A 19581-nucleotide genomic window follows, 5' to 3' on the forward strand; every position below is an offset into this window, starting at 1 on the left:
AGAGATGAGGTGGGGACGTTTGGGATACATATGATGCAGAGAGGGGATGCCATGGGAGATTTGACAGTGCAGCCTGATCTTTATGATGATATTCGAGGTAAACAGGTCATGGATCCTAAGATGGTAGAGTGGAGAGCTGGAGAAGAGAAGGGAACAGTGTCTCGATTCTCTATTCATACAGATGGTAGTTTGAGGTTTGATGGTAGGTGGTGTGTCCTCAATGATGAGGAGCTGAAAAAGACAATCATGACAGAGGCACACTGTACACCGTATTCAGTACATCCGGGTGGTGATAAGCTATACAAGGATTTAAAGAACACGTTTTGGTGGCCTGGGATGAAGAAAGAGACAGCTGAGTTTGTGGCTCGTTGTTTGACATGCCAGAGAGTTAAAGGGGAACAGCGACGACCACAAGGTAAGATTCAGCCTTTAGAGGTACCTGAGTGGAAGTGGGAATCCATTTCTATGGATTTATCGTGGGTTTGCCGAAGAGTCAACAGGGTAACAACATGATATGGGTAATAGTGGATCGACTGACCAAGTCAGCTCACTTTGTTCCAATGAAAGATACATGGACTAAGGCACAATTAGCTATGGCTTATCGGAAGAATGTGCTAAATTTACATGGGTCCCTAAGGACATAGTATCTGACAGAGATGCGAGATTTATCTCAAGGTTTTGGAAAGAGTTGCAGGAATCTTTGGGAACGACTTTGAAGATGAGTACAGTATTTCATCCTGCGACAGACGGTCAGACTGGGAGAACAATCAAGACTCTTGAGGATATGTTACGAGCTTGTGTGATGGACTTTGGTGGTAGCTGGGAACAGAGGTTGGATTTGATAGAGTTTTCTTGCAACAACAGCTATCACGCTAGTATTGGCATGGCACCGTTTGAGGCCTTATATGGGAGGAGATGTAGGAGTCCGATTTGTTGGGATGATCTTTGGCGGTGGTTCTAGGGCAGAGATGGTACATGAGATGGTTGAGCAGATTAAGATGATCAGGGAAAGGATGAGAGCGGCTCAGGATAGGCAAAAGAGTTATGCAGATCTACATCGCCGGGATATAGATTTTCTGGTTGGGGACAAGGTTCTTCTGAAAGTGTCTCCTATGCGTGGGGTTATGAGGTTTGGGATGAAAGGCAAGCTGAGTCAGAAGTTCATAGGGCCTTATGAGATCTTAGAGCGGGTTGGAGAGGTTGCATCTCGTCTGGCTTTACCAGCTGCGTTAGAGAGGGTGCATAATGTGTTTCATGTATCTCAGCTGCGGAAGTATGTGAGTGATCCGTCACATGTGTTAGAGGCAGAGATCTTAGACCTAGATGAGTCATTGTCATACCTTGAGGTGCCTAAACAGATTCTTGATCGGAAGGTTAGGAAGACTAGGAGTGGTGAGACAGTTTTGCTTAAGATCCTTTGGTCTAACCACGAGACTGAGGAAGCTACATGGGAGGCAGAGGAGGCTATGAGAGAGCGTTACCCTTTCCTTTTTGATCAGGTATGTATGGTTACGGGGACGTAACCTTGTTTCTTTTAGGGGGGTAGGAGATGATCGCAAAGAGTTTTTAAGAGTCTTTACATCTTTTTGGTGTTGTGTCAGTATGGTTAGTAATGGTTTGAGTCGGGTCGAGCTTGGTTAGTAACATGTTTTTATGTTGAGTTTTCTTTTGGTTGTTGTGTCGGGAGTGTAGTAGTATGCTTTGTTTTGTTGTAGCTTGAACTTCGGGGATGAAGTTCTTTTTAAGGAGGGAAGACTGTAATACTACGGTTTTATGAGTCTCTGGGTACTCTATCGAGTGGGCCTTACTCTGTCGAGTAAGGGTGTTGTACGATTTAAAACAATTTATGACCTGTTGGGTACTCGATCGAGTAACCTCGATACTCGATCGAGTATGTCAGCTACTCGATCGAGTAGCCGGTTTACGGGGGGATGATTTGTCGGGTTTTGTTAATAATGCGATTTAATATATAATTACTTCCGTCACTTTCTTAAAACACTTTTACAAACCTAATTAATTTCAAAAGAGAAAACAATCTACGTTCTTCGCATCAATCGCATTATTGGCAAATCCCGGAGCTTGGACGGTCGGATTTCACCTTTCTTTACATCTTTGTGATCCTTGCGTCGAGGGTAAGATCTACGTACTGTTTTTATAGTATTTTGGTAAAGTTAGTTAGACCCTAATTTGGGGATTTGGGGGTTTTGTTGTGTTTCTTGATTGGTAGTAATTATATGATTGTATGTTAGGAGGAGGATTCGTAGAAGAGGCCTTTTGATATCAGCTGTGAGATCGTCTGACTGTATTGCTTTCCAGGTAGGGTTTTCTCTACTCAGTATTAGTCCCATAATGTGTTGGTGGTGATTTGTGATTGTTGATTGGTATCATACGAGTATTGTGACGGTTGTTGGTTTTGATTGCTGTTTAGTAGTTGTGATTGTTTGTATCTGTCTATGTTCTTCGGGGCGCGTCCCTGGCTGAGTGGAGTCACTTGCGGGAGTGTCTTCACGCCCATTATTCGCCTTCTGTGGAACCCGCCACAGAAGGGATGTGCACATTAAGGAATTTGGGTTATTCGTTCAACGGAGATGAGCGGGGATTAGGTGGGAACGGCTGCGGTCCCCCACTGGCAGCGTGGAGTGACCTGTTGCGATGGGCACTCTGGCAAGCCTACACACTTTAGTGTGTAGTCAGTATTGTGGAGTTGGGAATGGAGTTCGGAGTATATCTGTGATGATTGAGCTGTTTGCTTACTGTGTTGTTGGATTATATAAATTGTGTGATTAGTACTGACCCCGTTTATTGTTTTAAAAACTGTGGCGATCCATTCGGGGATGGTGAGCAGTGGTTGAGCATGTATGAGTCGAGTTACATGGGATAGCTGGGATGAGCCACCGTCAGATGATAGAGTCTTCCGCTGTAGCATGAGTAGTTTATTAAACATTTCATTTAGTTGAGTAGACAGTTGGTTTTGAGAACATGTAACTGTATTTTGGTATTTGGTTTCGGATTGTATCTTATTCACTAAAGTTATACTATTTAAATGTTGTTTCGTTATTGTCTTATGATTATCATTGCCTCAGGGAACCGAGATGGTAACATCTTTATACCTGGGTGGTCCTGGTAAGGCACTTGGAGTATGGGGGTGTTACAATTAGATTGTTAATCTTATGGTATATGCGTATCTTGTATTCAAAGCAAGATGTCTCGTGCTTTTTGGTTGAAAAGGAGATCGAGGTTGTAAATCATTGATCCAGAATAGGTTGATCATTTTCTTTTATCAACGATTTAAGTTGACACTATTGTGTTCACTTAATAAGGTAAATAGAGAAATCTTTGAAGAAGTTCAAAGAGTTCCAGGAATCACGATTTAGTCGTGATGTGATTATCCAATAAGTGAAGACTTTGATATAAGCCAAAGGAAATGTGATATAGTATCACAAATTAATCTCTCTTAGCACGCATTATGGGATAATGTGTGATTGGATAAAGAATTCAAACGCTATTCGATATGGTTTGGACTTCAATCAAGTTACTTTGAGTTACTTGATCCTTTTGGGGATTTGTAATACTACGGTTTTCTATGTCTATGGGTACTCTATCGAGTGGGGCTTACTTTGTCGAGTAAGAATGTTTTGATTTAAGAAACAGTATTCTTCCTGTAGGGTACTCGATCGAGTAAGGGGCACTCGATCGAATACGTTAGTTACTCGATCGAGTAAGTGTGTTTTACGGGTTTGTTTTGACGGGTTTTGTTACTAATGCGGGATTAATATAAAAAGGTGCCGTCACTTTTCTTAAACACTTTTATCATCCTAAAACCTTTCTAGAGAAGATTGAAAGTTACGTTCTTCACATTCATCGCATTAGTGGCAAATCCCAAGGCTTGGTTGGTCGGATCATCTTATTCTTTACACCGTTGTGATCGTCATGTCAGGGGTAAGTTCCTTGTATAATTTATGTAGTGTTTCGTTGAGTTTCTTTAAAACCTTAATTGGGTAATTTGGGGGTTTTGGGGAGTATTGTTGTTGTAGATTGTGATTGTATGATTGTGTGTGTCTATAGGAGGTGATTTCGTTGAAGAATGATTATGATTAGCTGATTGTGACGATCTTGGTGATGGCTTGTTTCAGGTAGGGTTTCCCTACTCAGTATTAATTACATAATGTGTGGTGATTGTTGATTGATTGAGGATTTGTGATTTCGTATTGTTGATTGATTGACGGTTGTGATTATTGTTAAAGTTCTTCTTGGTGTTTGTGACGGTTGTTGATTAATATCATTGATTGTTGTTGTATCGTCGTGATCTTTGGGGTGCGTCCCTGGTGAGTGGAGTCACTTGTGGGAGTGGCTTCACGCCCTTGATTCGCATTACGTGGAACCCCCACAGGGAGGGATGTGCACATTAATGAACATGGGTTTATCGCTCGATGGAGATGAACGGGGCTTAGGTGGGAACGGTGCGGTCCCCCAGCTGGCGGCGAGGAGTAACTGTTGCGATGGGTACTCTGGCAGGGCTACACACTTTAGTGTGTAGTCGGTTGTGTGGAGATTGAAGATGGAGGCGGGGTTGTGTTGAGTTGTTTGAACTGTTTGTGTACTTGTTGCATTGTGGCATTGTTTTTGTGTAATTAGTGCGACCCCGTTTAAATGTTTTAAAAAAGCTGTGGTGATCCATTCGGGGTGGTGAGCGATTATTGAGCAGGTATGATTGATGCGCATGGGATAGCTGGGATAAGTCATCACGTTGCAGTTAGAAGTCTTCCGCTGTGTCAGACGAGCGATGTCTAGTAGCTTTGATAGTTTTATCAGTAGACCGTTTGAGTACTTTGTATTTCATTTAACAGTTTTGTTTGAGACATGTAATCACTTAAATTATAGTTACTTTTAAAGTACGTTTCTTTATTGTCTTATGATTATCGTTGCCTCGAGTAACCGAGATGGTAGCACTTCCATGCCTTAAGTGGTCCTGGTAAGGCACTTGGAGTATGGGGGTGTTACAGGATTTTATCATTTTGTCTAAATTATTTTTCCACTAAATCTAAAACGAATCATATGAGATATGAAATTGTAGGGTACCATGTTTGTAAGTTTACACAAGAAACAAATGCTCATTTTTCCTTACAATAATCACGAGTACAACAGGATTGTGACTCGTAAAGCTGTCTTTCTAGAATACAAGTTTATTTCTAAAAGACAGAGTGAGAGAAAATTATTCAAGAGCCACAAAAGAATTGTGTCAAATTTGTATGTCTCAAGAAACTGGTCTTTCTTGGCTACATGACGTTGTTTCTTCGAAACCTAGGAGGTTAAATTCATCACTTGTTGAAGATGATGAATTCATGTTACTTTTAAGAAAGTAAAGAGCTTACAACTTACAAAGAAATTGTTTGACTCAAGTTACTTCTAAAAGTAATGAATATATGACTTACATCGGAGTGTTTAAGTCACAACTCAATTCAAGGCTTAGAGCCATGAAAATCCAAAATAAATTCCAAGTGAATTGTTAGATATCAAAGTTTGATTGGTGGCGAAGGGTTTTGCACTAGTTGAAATGCTTAAGTCTATTTGGATCTTCTTAGGAATTGTGTTTCATTATGATGATATATTTATAGCGAGTGAATCTAAAACCCACTTCTTCAATTAGAAGGAATGTATTCAATACATGTCTTGAGTTTTGTAGATTCTTGCAATCCTAAGATAATGTGAAACTTAAGAGAGGGTCTTAAGTAGGACATCAATGAGTTGGAATCAATGTTTTGATCATGTTATAAAACTTTTCTCGATAAGTCGAGAAGTTGTGTTTATACATGGGGTTTAGTGGGAGTTACGGAAATTTTAATTAGTCTAATATGTGGATGACATATTGATCATTGGGAATGATTTAAGACTAGGAGAAATATAATACATCTATAATATTTGGATTTATGGAGATAAATCCACATGATATTAGCGCCAAATAAGAAGTCTTATGTTGATAAGATTCATGATTAGTTCAATCGAGTCGAACATATTTGATTGATTCCATTTGCTTCCGCTGCCGGATCAATTAAATAAGTAATGATGTATAACACTTCATATGCTTTGAGTATGATGAATTGTTTCAAAATCGAATTTAAGTAATAGTTACCAAGTAGCCATATAGATTATTTTTAAGTGCTTGAGGAAGCATTAAGGATGTAAAGTTAAGTGTTTTGATGCAATTGACTAATTTGTGTAAGGGTGTTACACAAATGACAATTGAGATTGCGAAAGGTTTCAGATAAGATCATATTCAAAACACGTAAAGATGCTGGTTAAGGAACCATTGTGGCTATGTTATTTAAGAAATGGATTTGCTAGAATTGTTCTAGGCAATAAAGAACAATGAGAGATGCTTACAACGGAAATTGAGTACACTTGCAATCATGAGATGTGCGAGAGGGATAGGTCCCGCACACTGTGAAAACAGTGGGAGCTATTCCAAGGCTAGAGAGCTTAGTCTAGATTGGATCTAGACACGTACTCAGAAAGTTTTGTAATGCAAATGTATACATTACAAAGGAAAACAAGTATATAGTAAGGTTGAGTAAGGTACAAGAAGTTGATAAAACCTACTAACCAAAGCCTTCTCATAGGCTTTACATGATGAGTCATGTCATATGTCATTTAAATTGCATTGAGATGAACAACTACATATAATATGAAAATGGATTATAAAATTATGAAGTAGTAATCAGGTATTGACTATTCATATGTGATAATCACATTTGTCGTTCGAGTTTTTAAAATCTAAAAACTTCTTTTATACTTTGTTACATCCAAACGGGTTGTAGAGACAATATTGAACCCCGTTAAAGTGAACTCGGATTAACATGGTATTTGCCCATATTCACTTGTATGAGGTGACATCTCGAAGTGACTAGAGTGTGATGCGATTGATGGCAAGTTCAAGTGCCATAGAGTCATATGAGATGACTAGTCGATCACATTGGCAAACTGTTAGGAACACTTTGTCGGGCCTTATGACCGCTTATAGAGTTCTGGCAAATTTATATAGCCTGGTCGTGGCGAGAGCTACTATAGTATTCTAATGAGTCGATTCTTTTGACTAAAGACTGTTCGCCTAAGGTGGCACAGTTTAAGATTAACTTTGATTTATGTTACTACGACCTTCGTAAATGGGGTCAAATGGGCATATTTTGGGTTATGATGGTTGTGGCTAGTCGAAGGGAATAGTGCGATAGGAATTGTCCACCCTCTTGTCAGGGTTAAAACAATATCTCAGGGCCACTCGAGGAGTAATGAACTGGAAATGCGTGGCCACGCTCGGAAGGTATCTATGGTAGATAACTCCGGTCAATCAGTTATTCTCCAGATCGAGGAAACCACTCTCGATATGATCACTTGCAAGTACGACATGAAAGACACCTTGCATTGAGTGGGAGATAGTAATAGGACAAGAGAATTGGTGACGCACACTTGTCGAGGACAAGTGGGAGATTGTTGGAATAAGTGTCCTCCGACAATAATGCGATCACAACTGTTGATCATAATGATCACATGTTTAAATCTCATTTTAAGAATACATGTGGGATGTAATATTTTACAGTCAACTGGTCCACACATATCGGTAATGATTGGCTGACTAGAGTTTGACATTACTGTCGTGCGACGGTTGTGATCAGTTAATCCCCTTAGGTCATACCTATAGGGAAATACTATTAATTGATTATTTAATTAATCGTATGCCGATACGAGATAATTAAATTGCTTAAAATTGACGGATGATTTTGTGAGTAAAGTTAACGTGTCTTATTGTAATTTGATTAAATGAGATACTGTGATACCCGCCCTTTTAGAGACCCTTTGACCAGCATTGACTGACCTTGGGAGCGGGAGTAGTCTTAGAATTGCGTGCCAAAACCATCTTGGGTTGCGTGTTAAGAGTGGTACTCGATAGAGTAGAGGCTACTCGATCGATTAGCTAGGTTACTCGATCGAGTAGGGGGGCACTCGATCGAGTATGTTGGCTACTCGATCGAGTACCGAGTTTTCAGCGAGGGTTTTATATCGCGTTTTGTTAAATCCGCAAATCACTTCCGCCACTTTCCTCCTATCCTTCAGTCGCCTCTTTCCTTTCCCTTCACCTCAAAACCTCCATGGAAGCCTTTTGAAGTTCCTTGTGCCTTAGGAGAGCGTCACTTGAGTCGGGTAGCGGTCTTTTGTCGAGCTTCTCCTCTTAGGTATGTCATAATCATCATCCGTGTCCTTGTCCTTTACAGTTAGGGTTTGCTTGATAGTAATAGATAATTGCATTGTGGTTATAGGCTTTGCTTGGTCGCTGGATATGTTGGTTGTCGACATGGATTGGTTGCAGTTGCTTAAAGGTAGGTTCGCCTACTCAGTTTCTGTAGATGGTCTAGTGTGTCGGTCGTTGTGGTTGTATTGTGATTGTTTAATATCGTAGTTGTATTGTGACGGTTGTGATTGTGATTGTGGTTGTTGTCTCTGGTTCACGAGATGCGTTCTCGGCTGAGTGGAGTCACTTGCGGGAGTGGCTTCACGCCCTAGTTTCGCCCTTCGTGGAACCCGCCACGGAAGGGGATGTGCACATTAATGGACAGGGTTATCGCTCAATATGATGAGCGGGGCTTAGGTGGGAACGGCTGCGGTCCCCCACTGGCAGGGCTGGTCCAGTGGACAGTCAGTGATAGAGTTGGTTGGGTTATCGTGGTTGTGTATGAGGTTGATAGCGTTGTTTTGTGTTGATAATTGTAGTTATTGTCGTTGTGTCTTATCTCAGTACTGACCTTGTGTGGTTGTTTGTTTGTTATGTGTCTGCCGTGATCCCTTATGGTGAGCAGTCCGTCTTAGCAGGTGTTGATGTTGTTGATAGCTGGAGTCCGGGCAGGGATGAGTCTTCACGAGAATCGATAGCTATAGCGAGTAGTCTTTGAGTTGTGTCTTTCATATCGTTTGTTGGTTTAAATCGCTTGTAGTTTAACATAATAGTTCTTTTATCGACATTTGATCATTACTATCCTCGGGCAACCGAGATGGTAGCGCCCTTATATGTTAAGGAAAGCCTAGTTAAGGCTCCTCTGAATATGGGGGTGTTACAGATACGGTCTAAGTAATCGAATTGTTTTATTACTTAGATAAAATTATTGTTTGCGAAACATTTGAAATTGAATGAATAATTTATTATAAATACAAGACGTTGTAATTTATAATTTGATAAACCATTTTGGTACAAGTGATTACGAATTACTAATGGATTTTGTATATGACATATTTTATGAGTATGTTGATTTTTAATATGTTAAAAATACATTACAATTTCACATGTCAAGTAACATGTCACATATGTCACAATTGACAAATGACAAAATAAAATGGACCATCCATTTTATGTTAAATGTGCTGAAAATTGGAGGGAGTTTAAGGTGTATATTGTGTTTTTATTTTAAGTGGAAAACACAATGATTACAACCTAATATAGCCATGCAAACCTAGTTGATCTTGAGAAAAACACAAGCTCATGCATTGGGCACTACTCCTCCCTCCCCACCGGTTTTCAAAAGAGAAAGATAGAGGGCTTTTCCTCTAATGAATCATTCACTACTTCAACATATATTTTCTAGTGTAAGAAAATAATTATTCTCTCTACAATTGTGAAAACTTAGAGAAATGAAAACCTCTAAAAATCCTTCCTCTCTTGGCCGAAAAATACAAGAGAACAAAATTAATATTTTGTGTCATATTTTAAGTAAGACTTATATTATTACTAGTTCATAATTATATAAGTTATTAAGGGATTTTCTTGGGTATATGCTTTTGGAAGAGGTTCTAATTTGAACCTTGTTCATCCATTATAAGGAAGCTCAAGAACTAACAAGAAAGAGATCTTGTTGGTGCCCTAATATCCGAAACACAAATGTAAGAAGTGGTGATTTCTTCTCTAATTTGTTTTATGTTTGCATGCATAAGATCTAGTATTTATTTTATGATTAAATAAATAATCACATATATGAATATGTAAATTAATGAGATTAATGAATTCTCTAACACTTGGTTCTTCTCACACCTTTGCATGATACTCGTATTCCATGCATTTATTTATTGAAATTGGCAACATTTGCCAAACGGGTTGGAAATTATCGTAATTTCGATGAATTTGAGTGAGTATTAATTTGTTACGGAGTATTAACTAATGTTTAATACGGAGTATTTGATTTTGATATTAGAGGTATATGTATGTAACTCACTAGCTATATTACTGATTTTAAGTTAAAGCGTTTTGCACAAGACTAATTGCAATATTGCATAAATCATAATAATCAAATACTAAAAAGATTCGAGGAGCTTCGTTTAGAGGTTAATGAACTAAAGCCGACAAATCAAATACAATTTTATTTGTTTCAACCAAATTTGACACATAATTGTATGAATAATTGGAAGGTCGATAACCACTTGAATCTCTAAATGATTGTACAATTGCAAAACGTAATAGTGGTTTGTTTGATATTTTTTTTTTTTTTTTGAAAGTAAGGTTTGTTTGATATTACCTTTGATTAATAAATTTTTCACAAATTAAAAAAGATAAATAAATAATTAAAACAGTAAAAATATGTGACTACAACACAAACTTGATTGCCACTATACTACATTTATGCAAAACCATATAAGGAAATATGGTCCTAAACATAAAATTGGGTCGGAGCCACTTCACGATTTACGACAGACCATCCCCTACTAATCTATTACAGTATACTAGGTTAAAACCCGTGAAATTCACGGGTCTACTTTTAGAATTTAGATGAATATAGTTAATAGTAGCAAAGATAAATAGATTAAAGATTTACGTAGTTATTATTTTTGAATTATTATTTATCTTTGAGCTATATTGTGTTCAGTACTATGATCAAGACTTACAATAACATTAGTACACATTTAATTATCTATTACACCATTTTTAAAATATAAAATAATCTTACAATAAAACGTGTGTATTACAGATTGCTAGACAACTCGATTAATAAAAATATCATCAAAAAGTTGTGTTAAAAAATTAAATTTGATAGATTGAGACTACAATTATATCCATTGAGCCGCACTCAATCAAACTCTTAGCGAAGTTGTGAAATTTTCTCTTTTTAAAAAAAAAAAATTATGAACGATGAACGATGGTGATGGATGGAAACGTCTAGGTTATACTGAATTTTATAGTGATTTAGGTAGTAGGGTTGAACTGATTAGCAATATTTTGAGGAGGATATTAATTGATTTCATTCAGTATCTTTTTTTTATTCCACTCACTCTCTTCCCTAAAATATGAGCAATCAGTTCTCAAATTTTATAATTTTAGTTTTATTTTGGGGAAGATATTAATTTATTTCCCAAAATATCTTTTTTTTGAAATCACGTTGCTTTGTTTAGGAAATCATTTTGACTTGGACTTATCAATTATCAATGGAAATTGCTTTGTTTGAGATAAATTAGGAAACAAATATAAAAATATACCCCCTCCTATTCACTATATTCTTCTCCTTTCCTTTTTGCACAAGGAATAAGAAACCGATTTTGGACCACACAAAACACACTACCCCACATGTAATTTAATTTGGACCACACAAATCAACCCAAAAAAAGGAAATAGGGAAGAAAACCCGAATAATCCGAATAAGGAAATAGGGAAGAAAATGGTGAATAGGAGGGAGTAGGATATAAATATATGGAATAGCCCATTATCCCATCTCATCACATCTTATAATCATATAAAGATATGGATATAAATATATGTAATTTCCACAATAATCACGTTGACAATATAGCAGGATTTTTTTTTTCTGATGCTCATAAACTGCCACGTAGGACAATGCTTGTAAATTATGATGCCACATAAGCGGATGTGGCTACTCCATTAGAGAAGTATATGATACTAAGAGAATACAAGTTCTCAAAAATTTTCCCTCTAAAATGCATTTTTTGTAAATAAGAAAACTAATACTGACAATTTATTTCATAAAACTATTATCTTTTCATTAAAATTAATTTTTTCATCAAATTATATTATTTTCACTAAAAAATTACTCGTATAATATTATAACTAAGATAAAATAAAATTGATAAACAATAAATAACCAGATCTTTTATTGAAGCTATTATTAGATAATGATTTGACCCATGCTCGGTATAAAAAAACTGTAAACTGCTATTATTAGTTTCATGACAAAACAATTTGAGAAAATTCATAAATTGAAATTATTGACTTTGTCGTATAAAAAATATTTTCATTAAATACATTTCAGCGCATTATTCAATTCACTTGATTAATTTTCAGTTGAAATTTTTTTTCTCAAAGCAAAATATAATGATAAAAAAGCTAATAATTAATGAGGTACCAAATTTATATAAGTAAAAATACTACAGTATATAACATACATAAATTGTACACAATCTAAACTACCGTATTTTGTGTTAATGGAATTATGGAATAGGTAATTCGATTTTAAATTATTGGAGTGGGCCTTTGACGGCCATTTTTTTTTTTAAATAGGAGCGGGCCTTGGCAGAGTTGGTACTCCTCAATCAAGATTATAGTTGCACATTAGCAAGGGATAGTGATAGGGCGCCACCGGGTGACGCCCAAATTGGGTGCCACCCTCTCACAAGCATTCTTTATTGAAGGGGCCCGCACTCACCCCATGTGAGAGGGTGGCGCCCAAATTGGGTGTCACCCGGTGGCGCCCTTTCATTTTCCTTATTGCTAATTCTTTTGCCAACGTTTAAGTTTCAAAAAATGGTTCCCTATATTACAACACATGTGATATATGTGCTATTTCACTTGTTTTCTTTTGAGTTAGCTATTTTTCTTTTCTATATGAAAAGTAAATGAATATTATATTTTCATGCATAGGCAAAAAATTCCCTAGTGACGGGACTCCTAAATTGAAATTAGCGACCTAATTAACGTAGATAAAATCAACGATGAACAACCAGAATTCAATCAAAAACATAATACGGAGTATATATGATACCTTAATTTTAATCATTAAGCACAAAAATCGCAAGCTGGTCTGGACTACTGGAGTGACAATCCTCCTCTAAGAGTTCAAATCATAACCAGAAGTGACGACATTCCTTTCACAACCTACCTCAATATTGCAATAATGTAGTGACTTTTAAAAGTGATTTAGAAAAGATAACTTTATAACGTCTCATCTAACATACTAGAATACGCTGAGTTATTAAAACAAAATGTATGATATTTAAAATAGATTTTCTTACATATACCCTTAAGATATCTTAAGAAAAAAAGTTTAAAAATAAAGATTGTATTGGAAAGTGAAGAAGGAACTTTACACTTTACTTTTCTATGATATGCATCATAAACTTTCTTTTTCAGCTACTTTAAGTATTTAACATATCTCCTACGGGTACATGTTAAAAAAACTGTATTTAAAAATAAATTTCCGACTATAATACTACACTTACATACCCCTGATCATAATATATTTCATTTACACCATAACTTTTATTTCCACCCTCTCACCACAATATGTCAAGGATGAACAACAAAAATTCAATTAAAGACATAACATATATATAATACCTTAATTTTTTCATCATTAAACACAAAACCGCCAGCTAAACTGGAGTGATAGTTCTTAAAAGTTCAAATCATCACCGAGTGGGCATTCCTTTCACGTCCTATCAAATTCCAATACTTCAACGCAATAACCTTTAAAAGTGATTCAAAAAAAATAACTTTATAACGCGTCACTTAACAGATCAGAATTATAATACACAGAATTTTCAACTATAATACAACATACCTCCCCCACAATATATTTAATTTTTCAATAAATGATGCAAAAGCATAACTTTACCACCCCTATGGCCCTATATATACAATGAGATCATACCCCCACCAATTGCATCAATACAAGAGTAACCTTCTCCAAAAAAAACCCTTCTCGAAAAACACCACCAAAAAAACATAACTTTAACCAATAATCATCTTAGAAAATGGCAAAGTCAAACCCTCTTATAATTGGTAGAGTAGTGGGAGATGTCATTGACCCTTTTTGTCCATCTATAACTATGTCTGTCACTTATAATTCTAACAAACAAGTTTATAATGGTCATGAATTCTTCCCTTCTTCTGTCACTCTTAAGCCTAGGGTTCAAGTTCATGATTCTGACATGAAAACTTTCTTCACTTTGGTAATTTAATTTTATTATTATTTCAATAATAATTCCCTTTAATCATGTCATCATGTTCTTATAATAATTATTATAATCTTGTTATAAACTATTTCCTCATGCATATATCATGGTATGTAGGGTTCATATTATTCATCTATCCTCGACTTGGCCTACATATTATGAACCTTTATCACGAGTAACACCCAGTATAACGATACTTGAATCTTCCCGATATGATTGTTTTCCCATTCATATATAAATCCTTGTTTCACCATACATATTTTGAACCTTTACCATGAATACCACCCAGAACGACCATATTTGAATTTTCTCGATTATGGTTTACTAAGAGTGAAGACATGAAAATTTTCTTCACTTTGTCATCTTTACTTCATAAATCCCTTTATATAAACAATCACTAAATCACCCATGGTAGGATTCATATATAATCATCATTTTAGTTTTAATAATGACGAGTTTTGAACTTTGATCAAGCCGAGCGTACCAACCTAAGACCTAAGTCGTTTTTTTGTTTATGTTATTGTAATTAAGATGTTAATCATTGTAACCTTAACTCATTTGTTTACATTTTGAGCAGATTATGACTGATCCGGATGTTCCCGGGCCAAGTGATCCATATCTGAAAGAGCATTTACACTGGTAGTTGCATTGATTATAATTTGTGATCAAACTTTTACCAATTATACTACACTGTGTATTATTATTGTACTTTCACTAATTATATTATATTATATACAGTATTATTTATTGTATGTGTATATATATAACCGAGTATTGTGTATGTTACAGGATTGTGACAGACATTCCAGGCACAACGGATGCCACTTTTGGTAAGATCATCGATCATATAAATTTTCATCTAAACCTAATATATAGACGCATAATTTAAAACACTATAATATTTTCATGGGTTTTTCTAAAATGTGCCCTATTAATAAGTTAATTAGACAAAGTTTGTTGAGAATAAATCATGAAAAATACATATACAAACTTACATTTACCATAATTAGTGAAATATTCTCAACAAACTTTCTCTAATTAAGTTATTAACATGTGCCCTGAGGGCACATGTTAGAAAATCCGAATATTTTCAATAACCCTCAATATTCAAAATTTTCTACATAACAAATACGAAATGAGGTTAACTATTGAGTGTGACGTAGAGGGTATATATGATTCGATTAATGACGGAATTAAATTGGGTTTTTAATATAGGAAAAGAGATTGTAAGCTATGAGATGCCAAGGCCAAACATAGGAATCCACAGGTTTGTGTTCCTACTGTTCAAGCAGAAGCGTAGGGCAAGCGTTGGGACTCCGACCACTCGAGATCGATTCTGCACTCGCACGTTTGCTGAGAACAACAATCTTGGACTTCCTGTTGCTGCTGTCTACTTCAATTGCCAACGAGAAACCGCTGCTCGAAGACGCTAAATACGTCTACTTAATTAAATCCTAATATAACTACGAAAATAAGACTGTCCTCCCTACCTACCTTCTATGTATGATAGGAGTATTATGAGAGTGACTTAATTAGGATTATTAGGTAATTAAGAAAAAAAACTAAGTATGGTTTAATGGAGTTTGTATTATTATTATTATGGTTTAATTTAATATGCATGCTACGGTTTGTACTAATAATAAGTACTAGTGCTATATTTGAAGTACTACTTGTGCTTCAAATTGTTTGTTTCTTTCAATTTGGATCCTTGTAAAAGTTGTAATGAACAAGCTTTGCTAAATTATGAAAATCCTTATATATATATATAATTTGTTAAAAACAAAAATTTATGTAAGACTGTTTTAGATAATCATACAAAGTAATTGTGAAACCGCTTGTTATATTACGTACACACTAGTAGAAAAAACCCCTATTACATCGGTGTTACCGTGGCGGTTCTAATAAGAAACAACGTAAAATGTATTTAAGAAGCTATTTGTGGCGGTTCTTTACTATTAGTTCACCTTTTAGTGGCGGTTTTTTATTAACAAACGACGTCATAATTACCTTTAGTTGTGGTTCTTTAACAACAATCGACGTTATAGAGAATATATAGTATCGGGTTTGAGATAGTAAGTTATTATTGACATACCTATGGTGGCGGTTTTCAGAAAATAACCACCACTGTAGATGAATTATAGTGGCGGTTCTTGTCTAACAGCCGTCGTTTTATATAAGTCTATAATGGCGGTTTTTATAACAACCGTCAACCACCACAATAAGTGAGCAATAGCGGCGGTTGTACAACCGTTGTAAAGTTTATACGACGCCGCGATATACGACGGACCCTAAACTTCTAAAAACCGCCATAAAAAGTCATTTAGGACCGCCACGGTAGGGGTTTTTCTACTAATGGTAAATTGGTAACTACCATATATACCTCTTTGAAAAGTGCATACTGGTTAAATACTTTCACTTGACTATTTATTAAGTAAATCAAAGACTAAAATAGAAGAGGCAAAAGAGGAAGAGGAAGCATATAGAATCTAGGTAGAGGTATCCACAATAGTAGTGTAGTTGCAAGATTTGCAACAGTCAAACTGACAGAAATAAAGATCATTCCATGCCTACATTGATGCATAAAATTGATAACATGAGTTCTATACCATATATACGTTTGTTCCATGTACACTGTCCGTCACACGCTAGGAACATAGCACTATCGTCTAGTATGTATTATCGAATCACCTCGAAAGAAATGGAAAATACTTTTAACGGATGAATGGAGGGAGTAGTCAATCAACTACTCGAAATGGATGAAACATACATGAAAAATGACTTTTAAATCACCTCGAAAGAAATGGAACAAATTATCACCAACTTAATAGCCCTAGCAAAGACTCAACAACAACATCAGAGCCTTAATCCCAAAATAATTTGGGGTCGGCTGACATGAATCATCCTTTAGAACCCTCCATGGGTGAACGCATACCTCAAAATGCGAAAAAAATAGAAAAGGGAAAAATGAAAAACAAAAGGAAGATCGAAACATAATACAAAGTCAAGGTAAACTTAATAAATACTTGGTTTACTTTGAAGGTATTCCGAATCCTTAACTTCTACTTCGGTTTTCAAAATCGTTTTAATCTTTATTCTCGATTTAAATTCGTGATAATAATGTAAAGACTATGAAGGCTAAATGTAACAGTGTTCCTGGAATATGGAAGATAGTATTTATTAAGCACCTAATAATCCCCAAGGATTTATACAAATGCTATGAATTTAGCTAAAAAAAATTAGTTAAAAATCTAATTAGCGATTCTAAAAAAATGTTACTCCCTCCTATTTTACATAAACTTCCCTCTTTCCGTTTTCATCTATTCACAATATCTTCCCTATTTCCTTATTTAGTAAAGTTTTATACTTATTTTGATCACCTTACCCCACAACAATACCTCATCTCACCCCATAACAATACTTATTTTAATCAACTTACCCCACAACAATACTTATTTTAATCACCCACCCACAATAATACCCCACAATACCTTCCCTCTCTCCAATTACCAAACCCCGCTACAATACTTTACCTTATTTTAATCCCCCTCCTTAATTCTAGTGTCCCCCATAAATAGGGAAGTTTATCTAGAATAGGAGGGAGTATATTTCTATCCATTTAAATAAAACATTTTTAAGAAAAAAAAAATGAATGTAAGATGAATAATACATCAAAAACACAAATTCCGTATATTCATAATCCACGACCTCATGGTTTAAGGATACATGTCCTTCACATAATTAAACACCAGTTGGTCTCCCTTCTCTTTCAGACGGCTATTTTTGTCTGAAATAATAAGACGAGATTTTAAGACCATTGTACAACAAAATGTGACCACTTTTGGAAAACAAGTTACTATAAATTGTAACACTAGCTGAACTATTGTGGTTATGTTTAACCATAACATGTTACAAAATCCCGTCATATTTGTTTCAGATGGAATTGACCGTTACCAGTAAGGATCCTCTGTCCCATTCTATGTCCCACTCCATACACATTTTGACACATCAACACTTTAGCATATATGTTGCATATTTTTTATTTGCAGCAAGTGACGTGTCAAAAGATAAGTGGAGTGACACATAAAATGAGACACAAAAGTGGGACAGCGGATTCTTACTGGACCGTTACACCGTTTGAAACAAGATTTGCCATTAAACAATTGGATCTATGCTATTCTTAACCAATAGATCTTTGCCTATATACCTTTATATGCTAGCTAGGATGATCAAAGTTCTACTAACACAATTAGTAGGAACTAGTATAGAGCCCGTGCTAATTTGCACGGTATTTATAAATTCTTATTATTTTTAGTATAATATTTATAGATTTTCAATTTTCACACTTTTGTATCCTTGTGTATGGGTATGAGAAAAAAAAATTAAACTGAAAAAACTAATTAAAAGGATTGATTAATGTTATGAGATGTGTATTCTACTGATTTTTTTATATCACAAAAAAAAATATACTCAAATTGTGTCATTTTATAATTCTTTTTCAAATTATTTATTGGAAAGTTTTTTTTTCTTTTTTTTTGTCACAAAGATACTAATAATTTAGTTGTTTTCCCCATGAATTGATATATAATTTAGCTTCTTTTATTAATATAGACTAGGTTTGGTGCCCGGCTACGCCCGGACTACCTTTATTTAACGTTTAAATTTTATTTTCTATGAAATATGATTTCTCTAAATTTGGTTAACACATACATTTACAATTTATATATTGAAATTATGATGAGAGGTAAAATTAATCAACAAATTATGAGACGCGTTCACCTCTCCCACTGTTAATATTATTACTTTCACTACATCCCCTGTTAATATTATTACGTTCGCTACTTATTCGGTTACTGTTGTTTGTTTTACTATTCCTGCTATTTTTACGGTTAACCCGTTAGTTTTGTCAATCTCGTATATTTAAATAAATTAATATTTTATTAAAATCGAATTGTTAGTTAATTTTTCATACTCTTTCCGTTGTTCCTACTGTTACTTTCATTACACGTGTTGTGACTACTATTACTTTCACTTCTCCCGCCGTCATTATTTTTTTTTCACTACTCCCGCATTTATTATTGTTAATTTCACTACTCCCGTTGTTGCTAGTATGACTCTCACTACTCCTGTTGCTATATATTATTGTTACTTTTACTACTCACATGGAAGGTTACTATCATAATAGTTGATTATCTAGTTGTATTAGAGTTATATATTTAAATAAATATGAAATATTAGATTAGAATATCATTTAAGAGCAATCATTATTATTTACTAATTAAATAACAAATCTAATGAATTATGGAATATTATATTTTTTTGGAAATCTGAATTGATTTACTAAATAATTAACATATTTACTAATTAATA

At 35.2% G+C, this 19581-nt stretch overlaps 1 protein-coding gene across 1 annotated transcript; it reads left to right on the plus strand.

Moving 5' to 3' along the window:
* The first annotated feature begins 13927 nt into the window (after positions 1 to 13927).
* Positions 13928 to 15909, plus strand: LOC141621220 (CEN-like protein 2). The gene is made up of 4 exons (XM_074437876.1): positions 13928 to 14211; positions 14792 to 14853; positions 15004 to 15044; positions 15430 to 15909. The coding sequence occupies exons 1-4, from the start codon at positions 14014 to 14016 to the stop codon at positions 15645 to 15647; spliced, it is 519 nt and encodes a 172-aa protein (XP_074293977.1). The 5' UTR covers positions 13928 to 14013; the 3' UTR covers positions 15648 to 15909.
* Positions 15910 to 19581: the final 3672 nt, after the last annotated feature.

This window comes from Silene latifolia, chromosome X (assembly GCF_048544455.1).
Source record: "Silene latifolia isolate original U9 population chromosome X, ASM4854445v1, whole genome shotgun sequence".
NCBI classification, from domain to species: Eukaryota; Viridiplantae; Streptophyta; class Magnoliopsida; order Caryophyllales; family Caryophyllaceae; genus Silene; species Silene latifolia.

Excerpts from the sequence above, each read along its gene's own strand:
- LOC141621220 (XM_074437876.1), top strand. The coding sequence starts at position 14,014 with ATGGCAAAGTCAAACCCTCTTATAATTGGTAGAGTAGTGGGAGATGTC. Across the intron at positions 14,212-14,791 it reads TGAAAACTTTCTTCACTTTG|ATTATGACTGATCCGGATGT; the intron begins GTAATTTAATTT and ends CATTTTGAGCAG. Across the intron at positions 15,045-15,429 it reads CACAACGGATGCCACTTTTG|GAAAAGAGATTGTAAGCTAT; the intron begins GTAAGATCATCG and ends TTTTTAATATAG.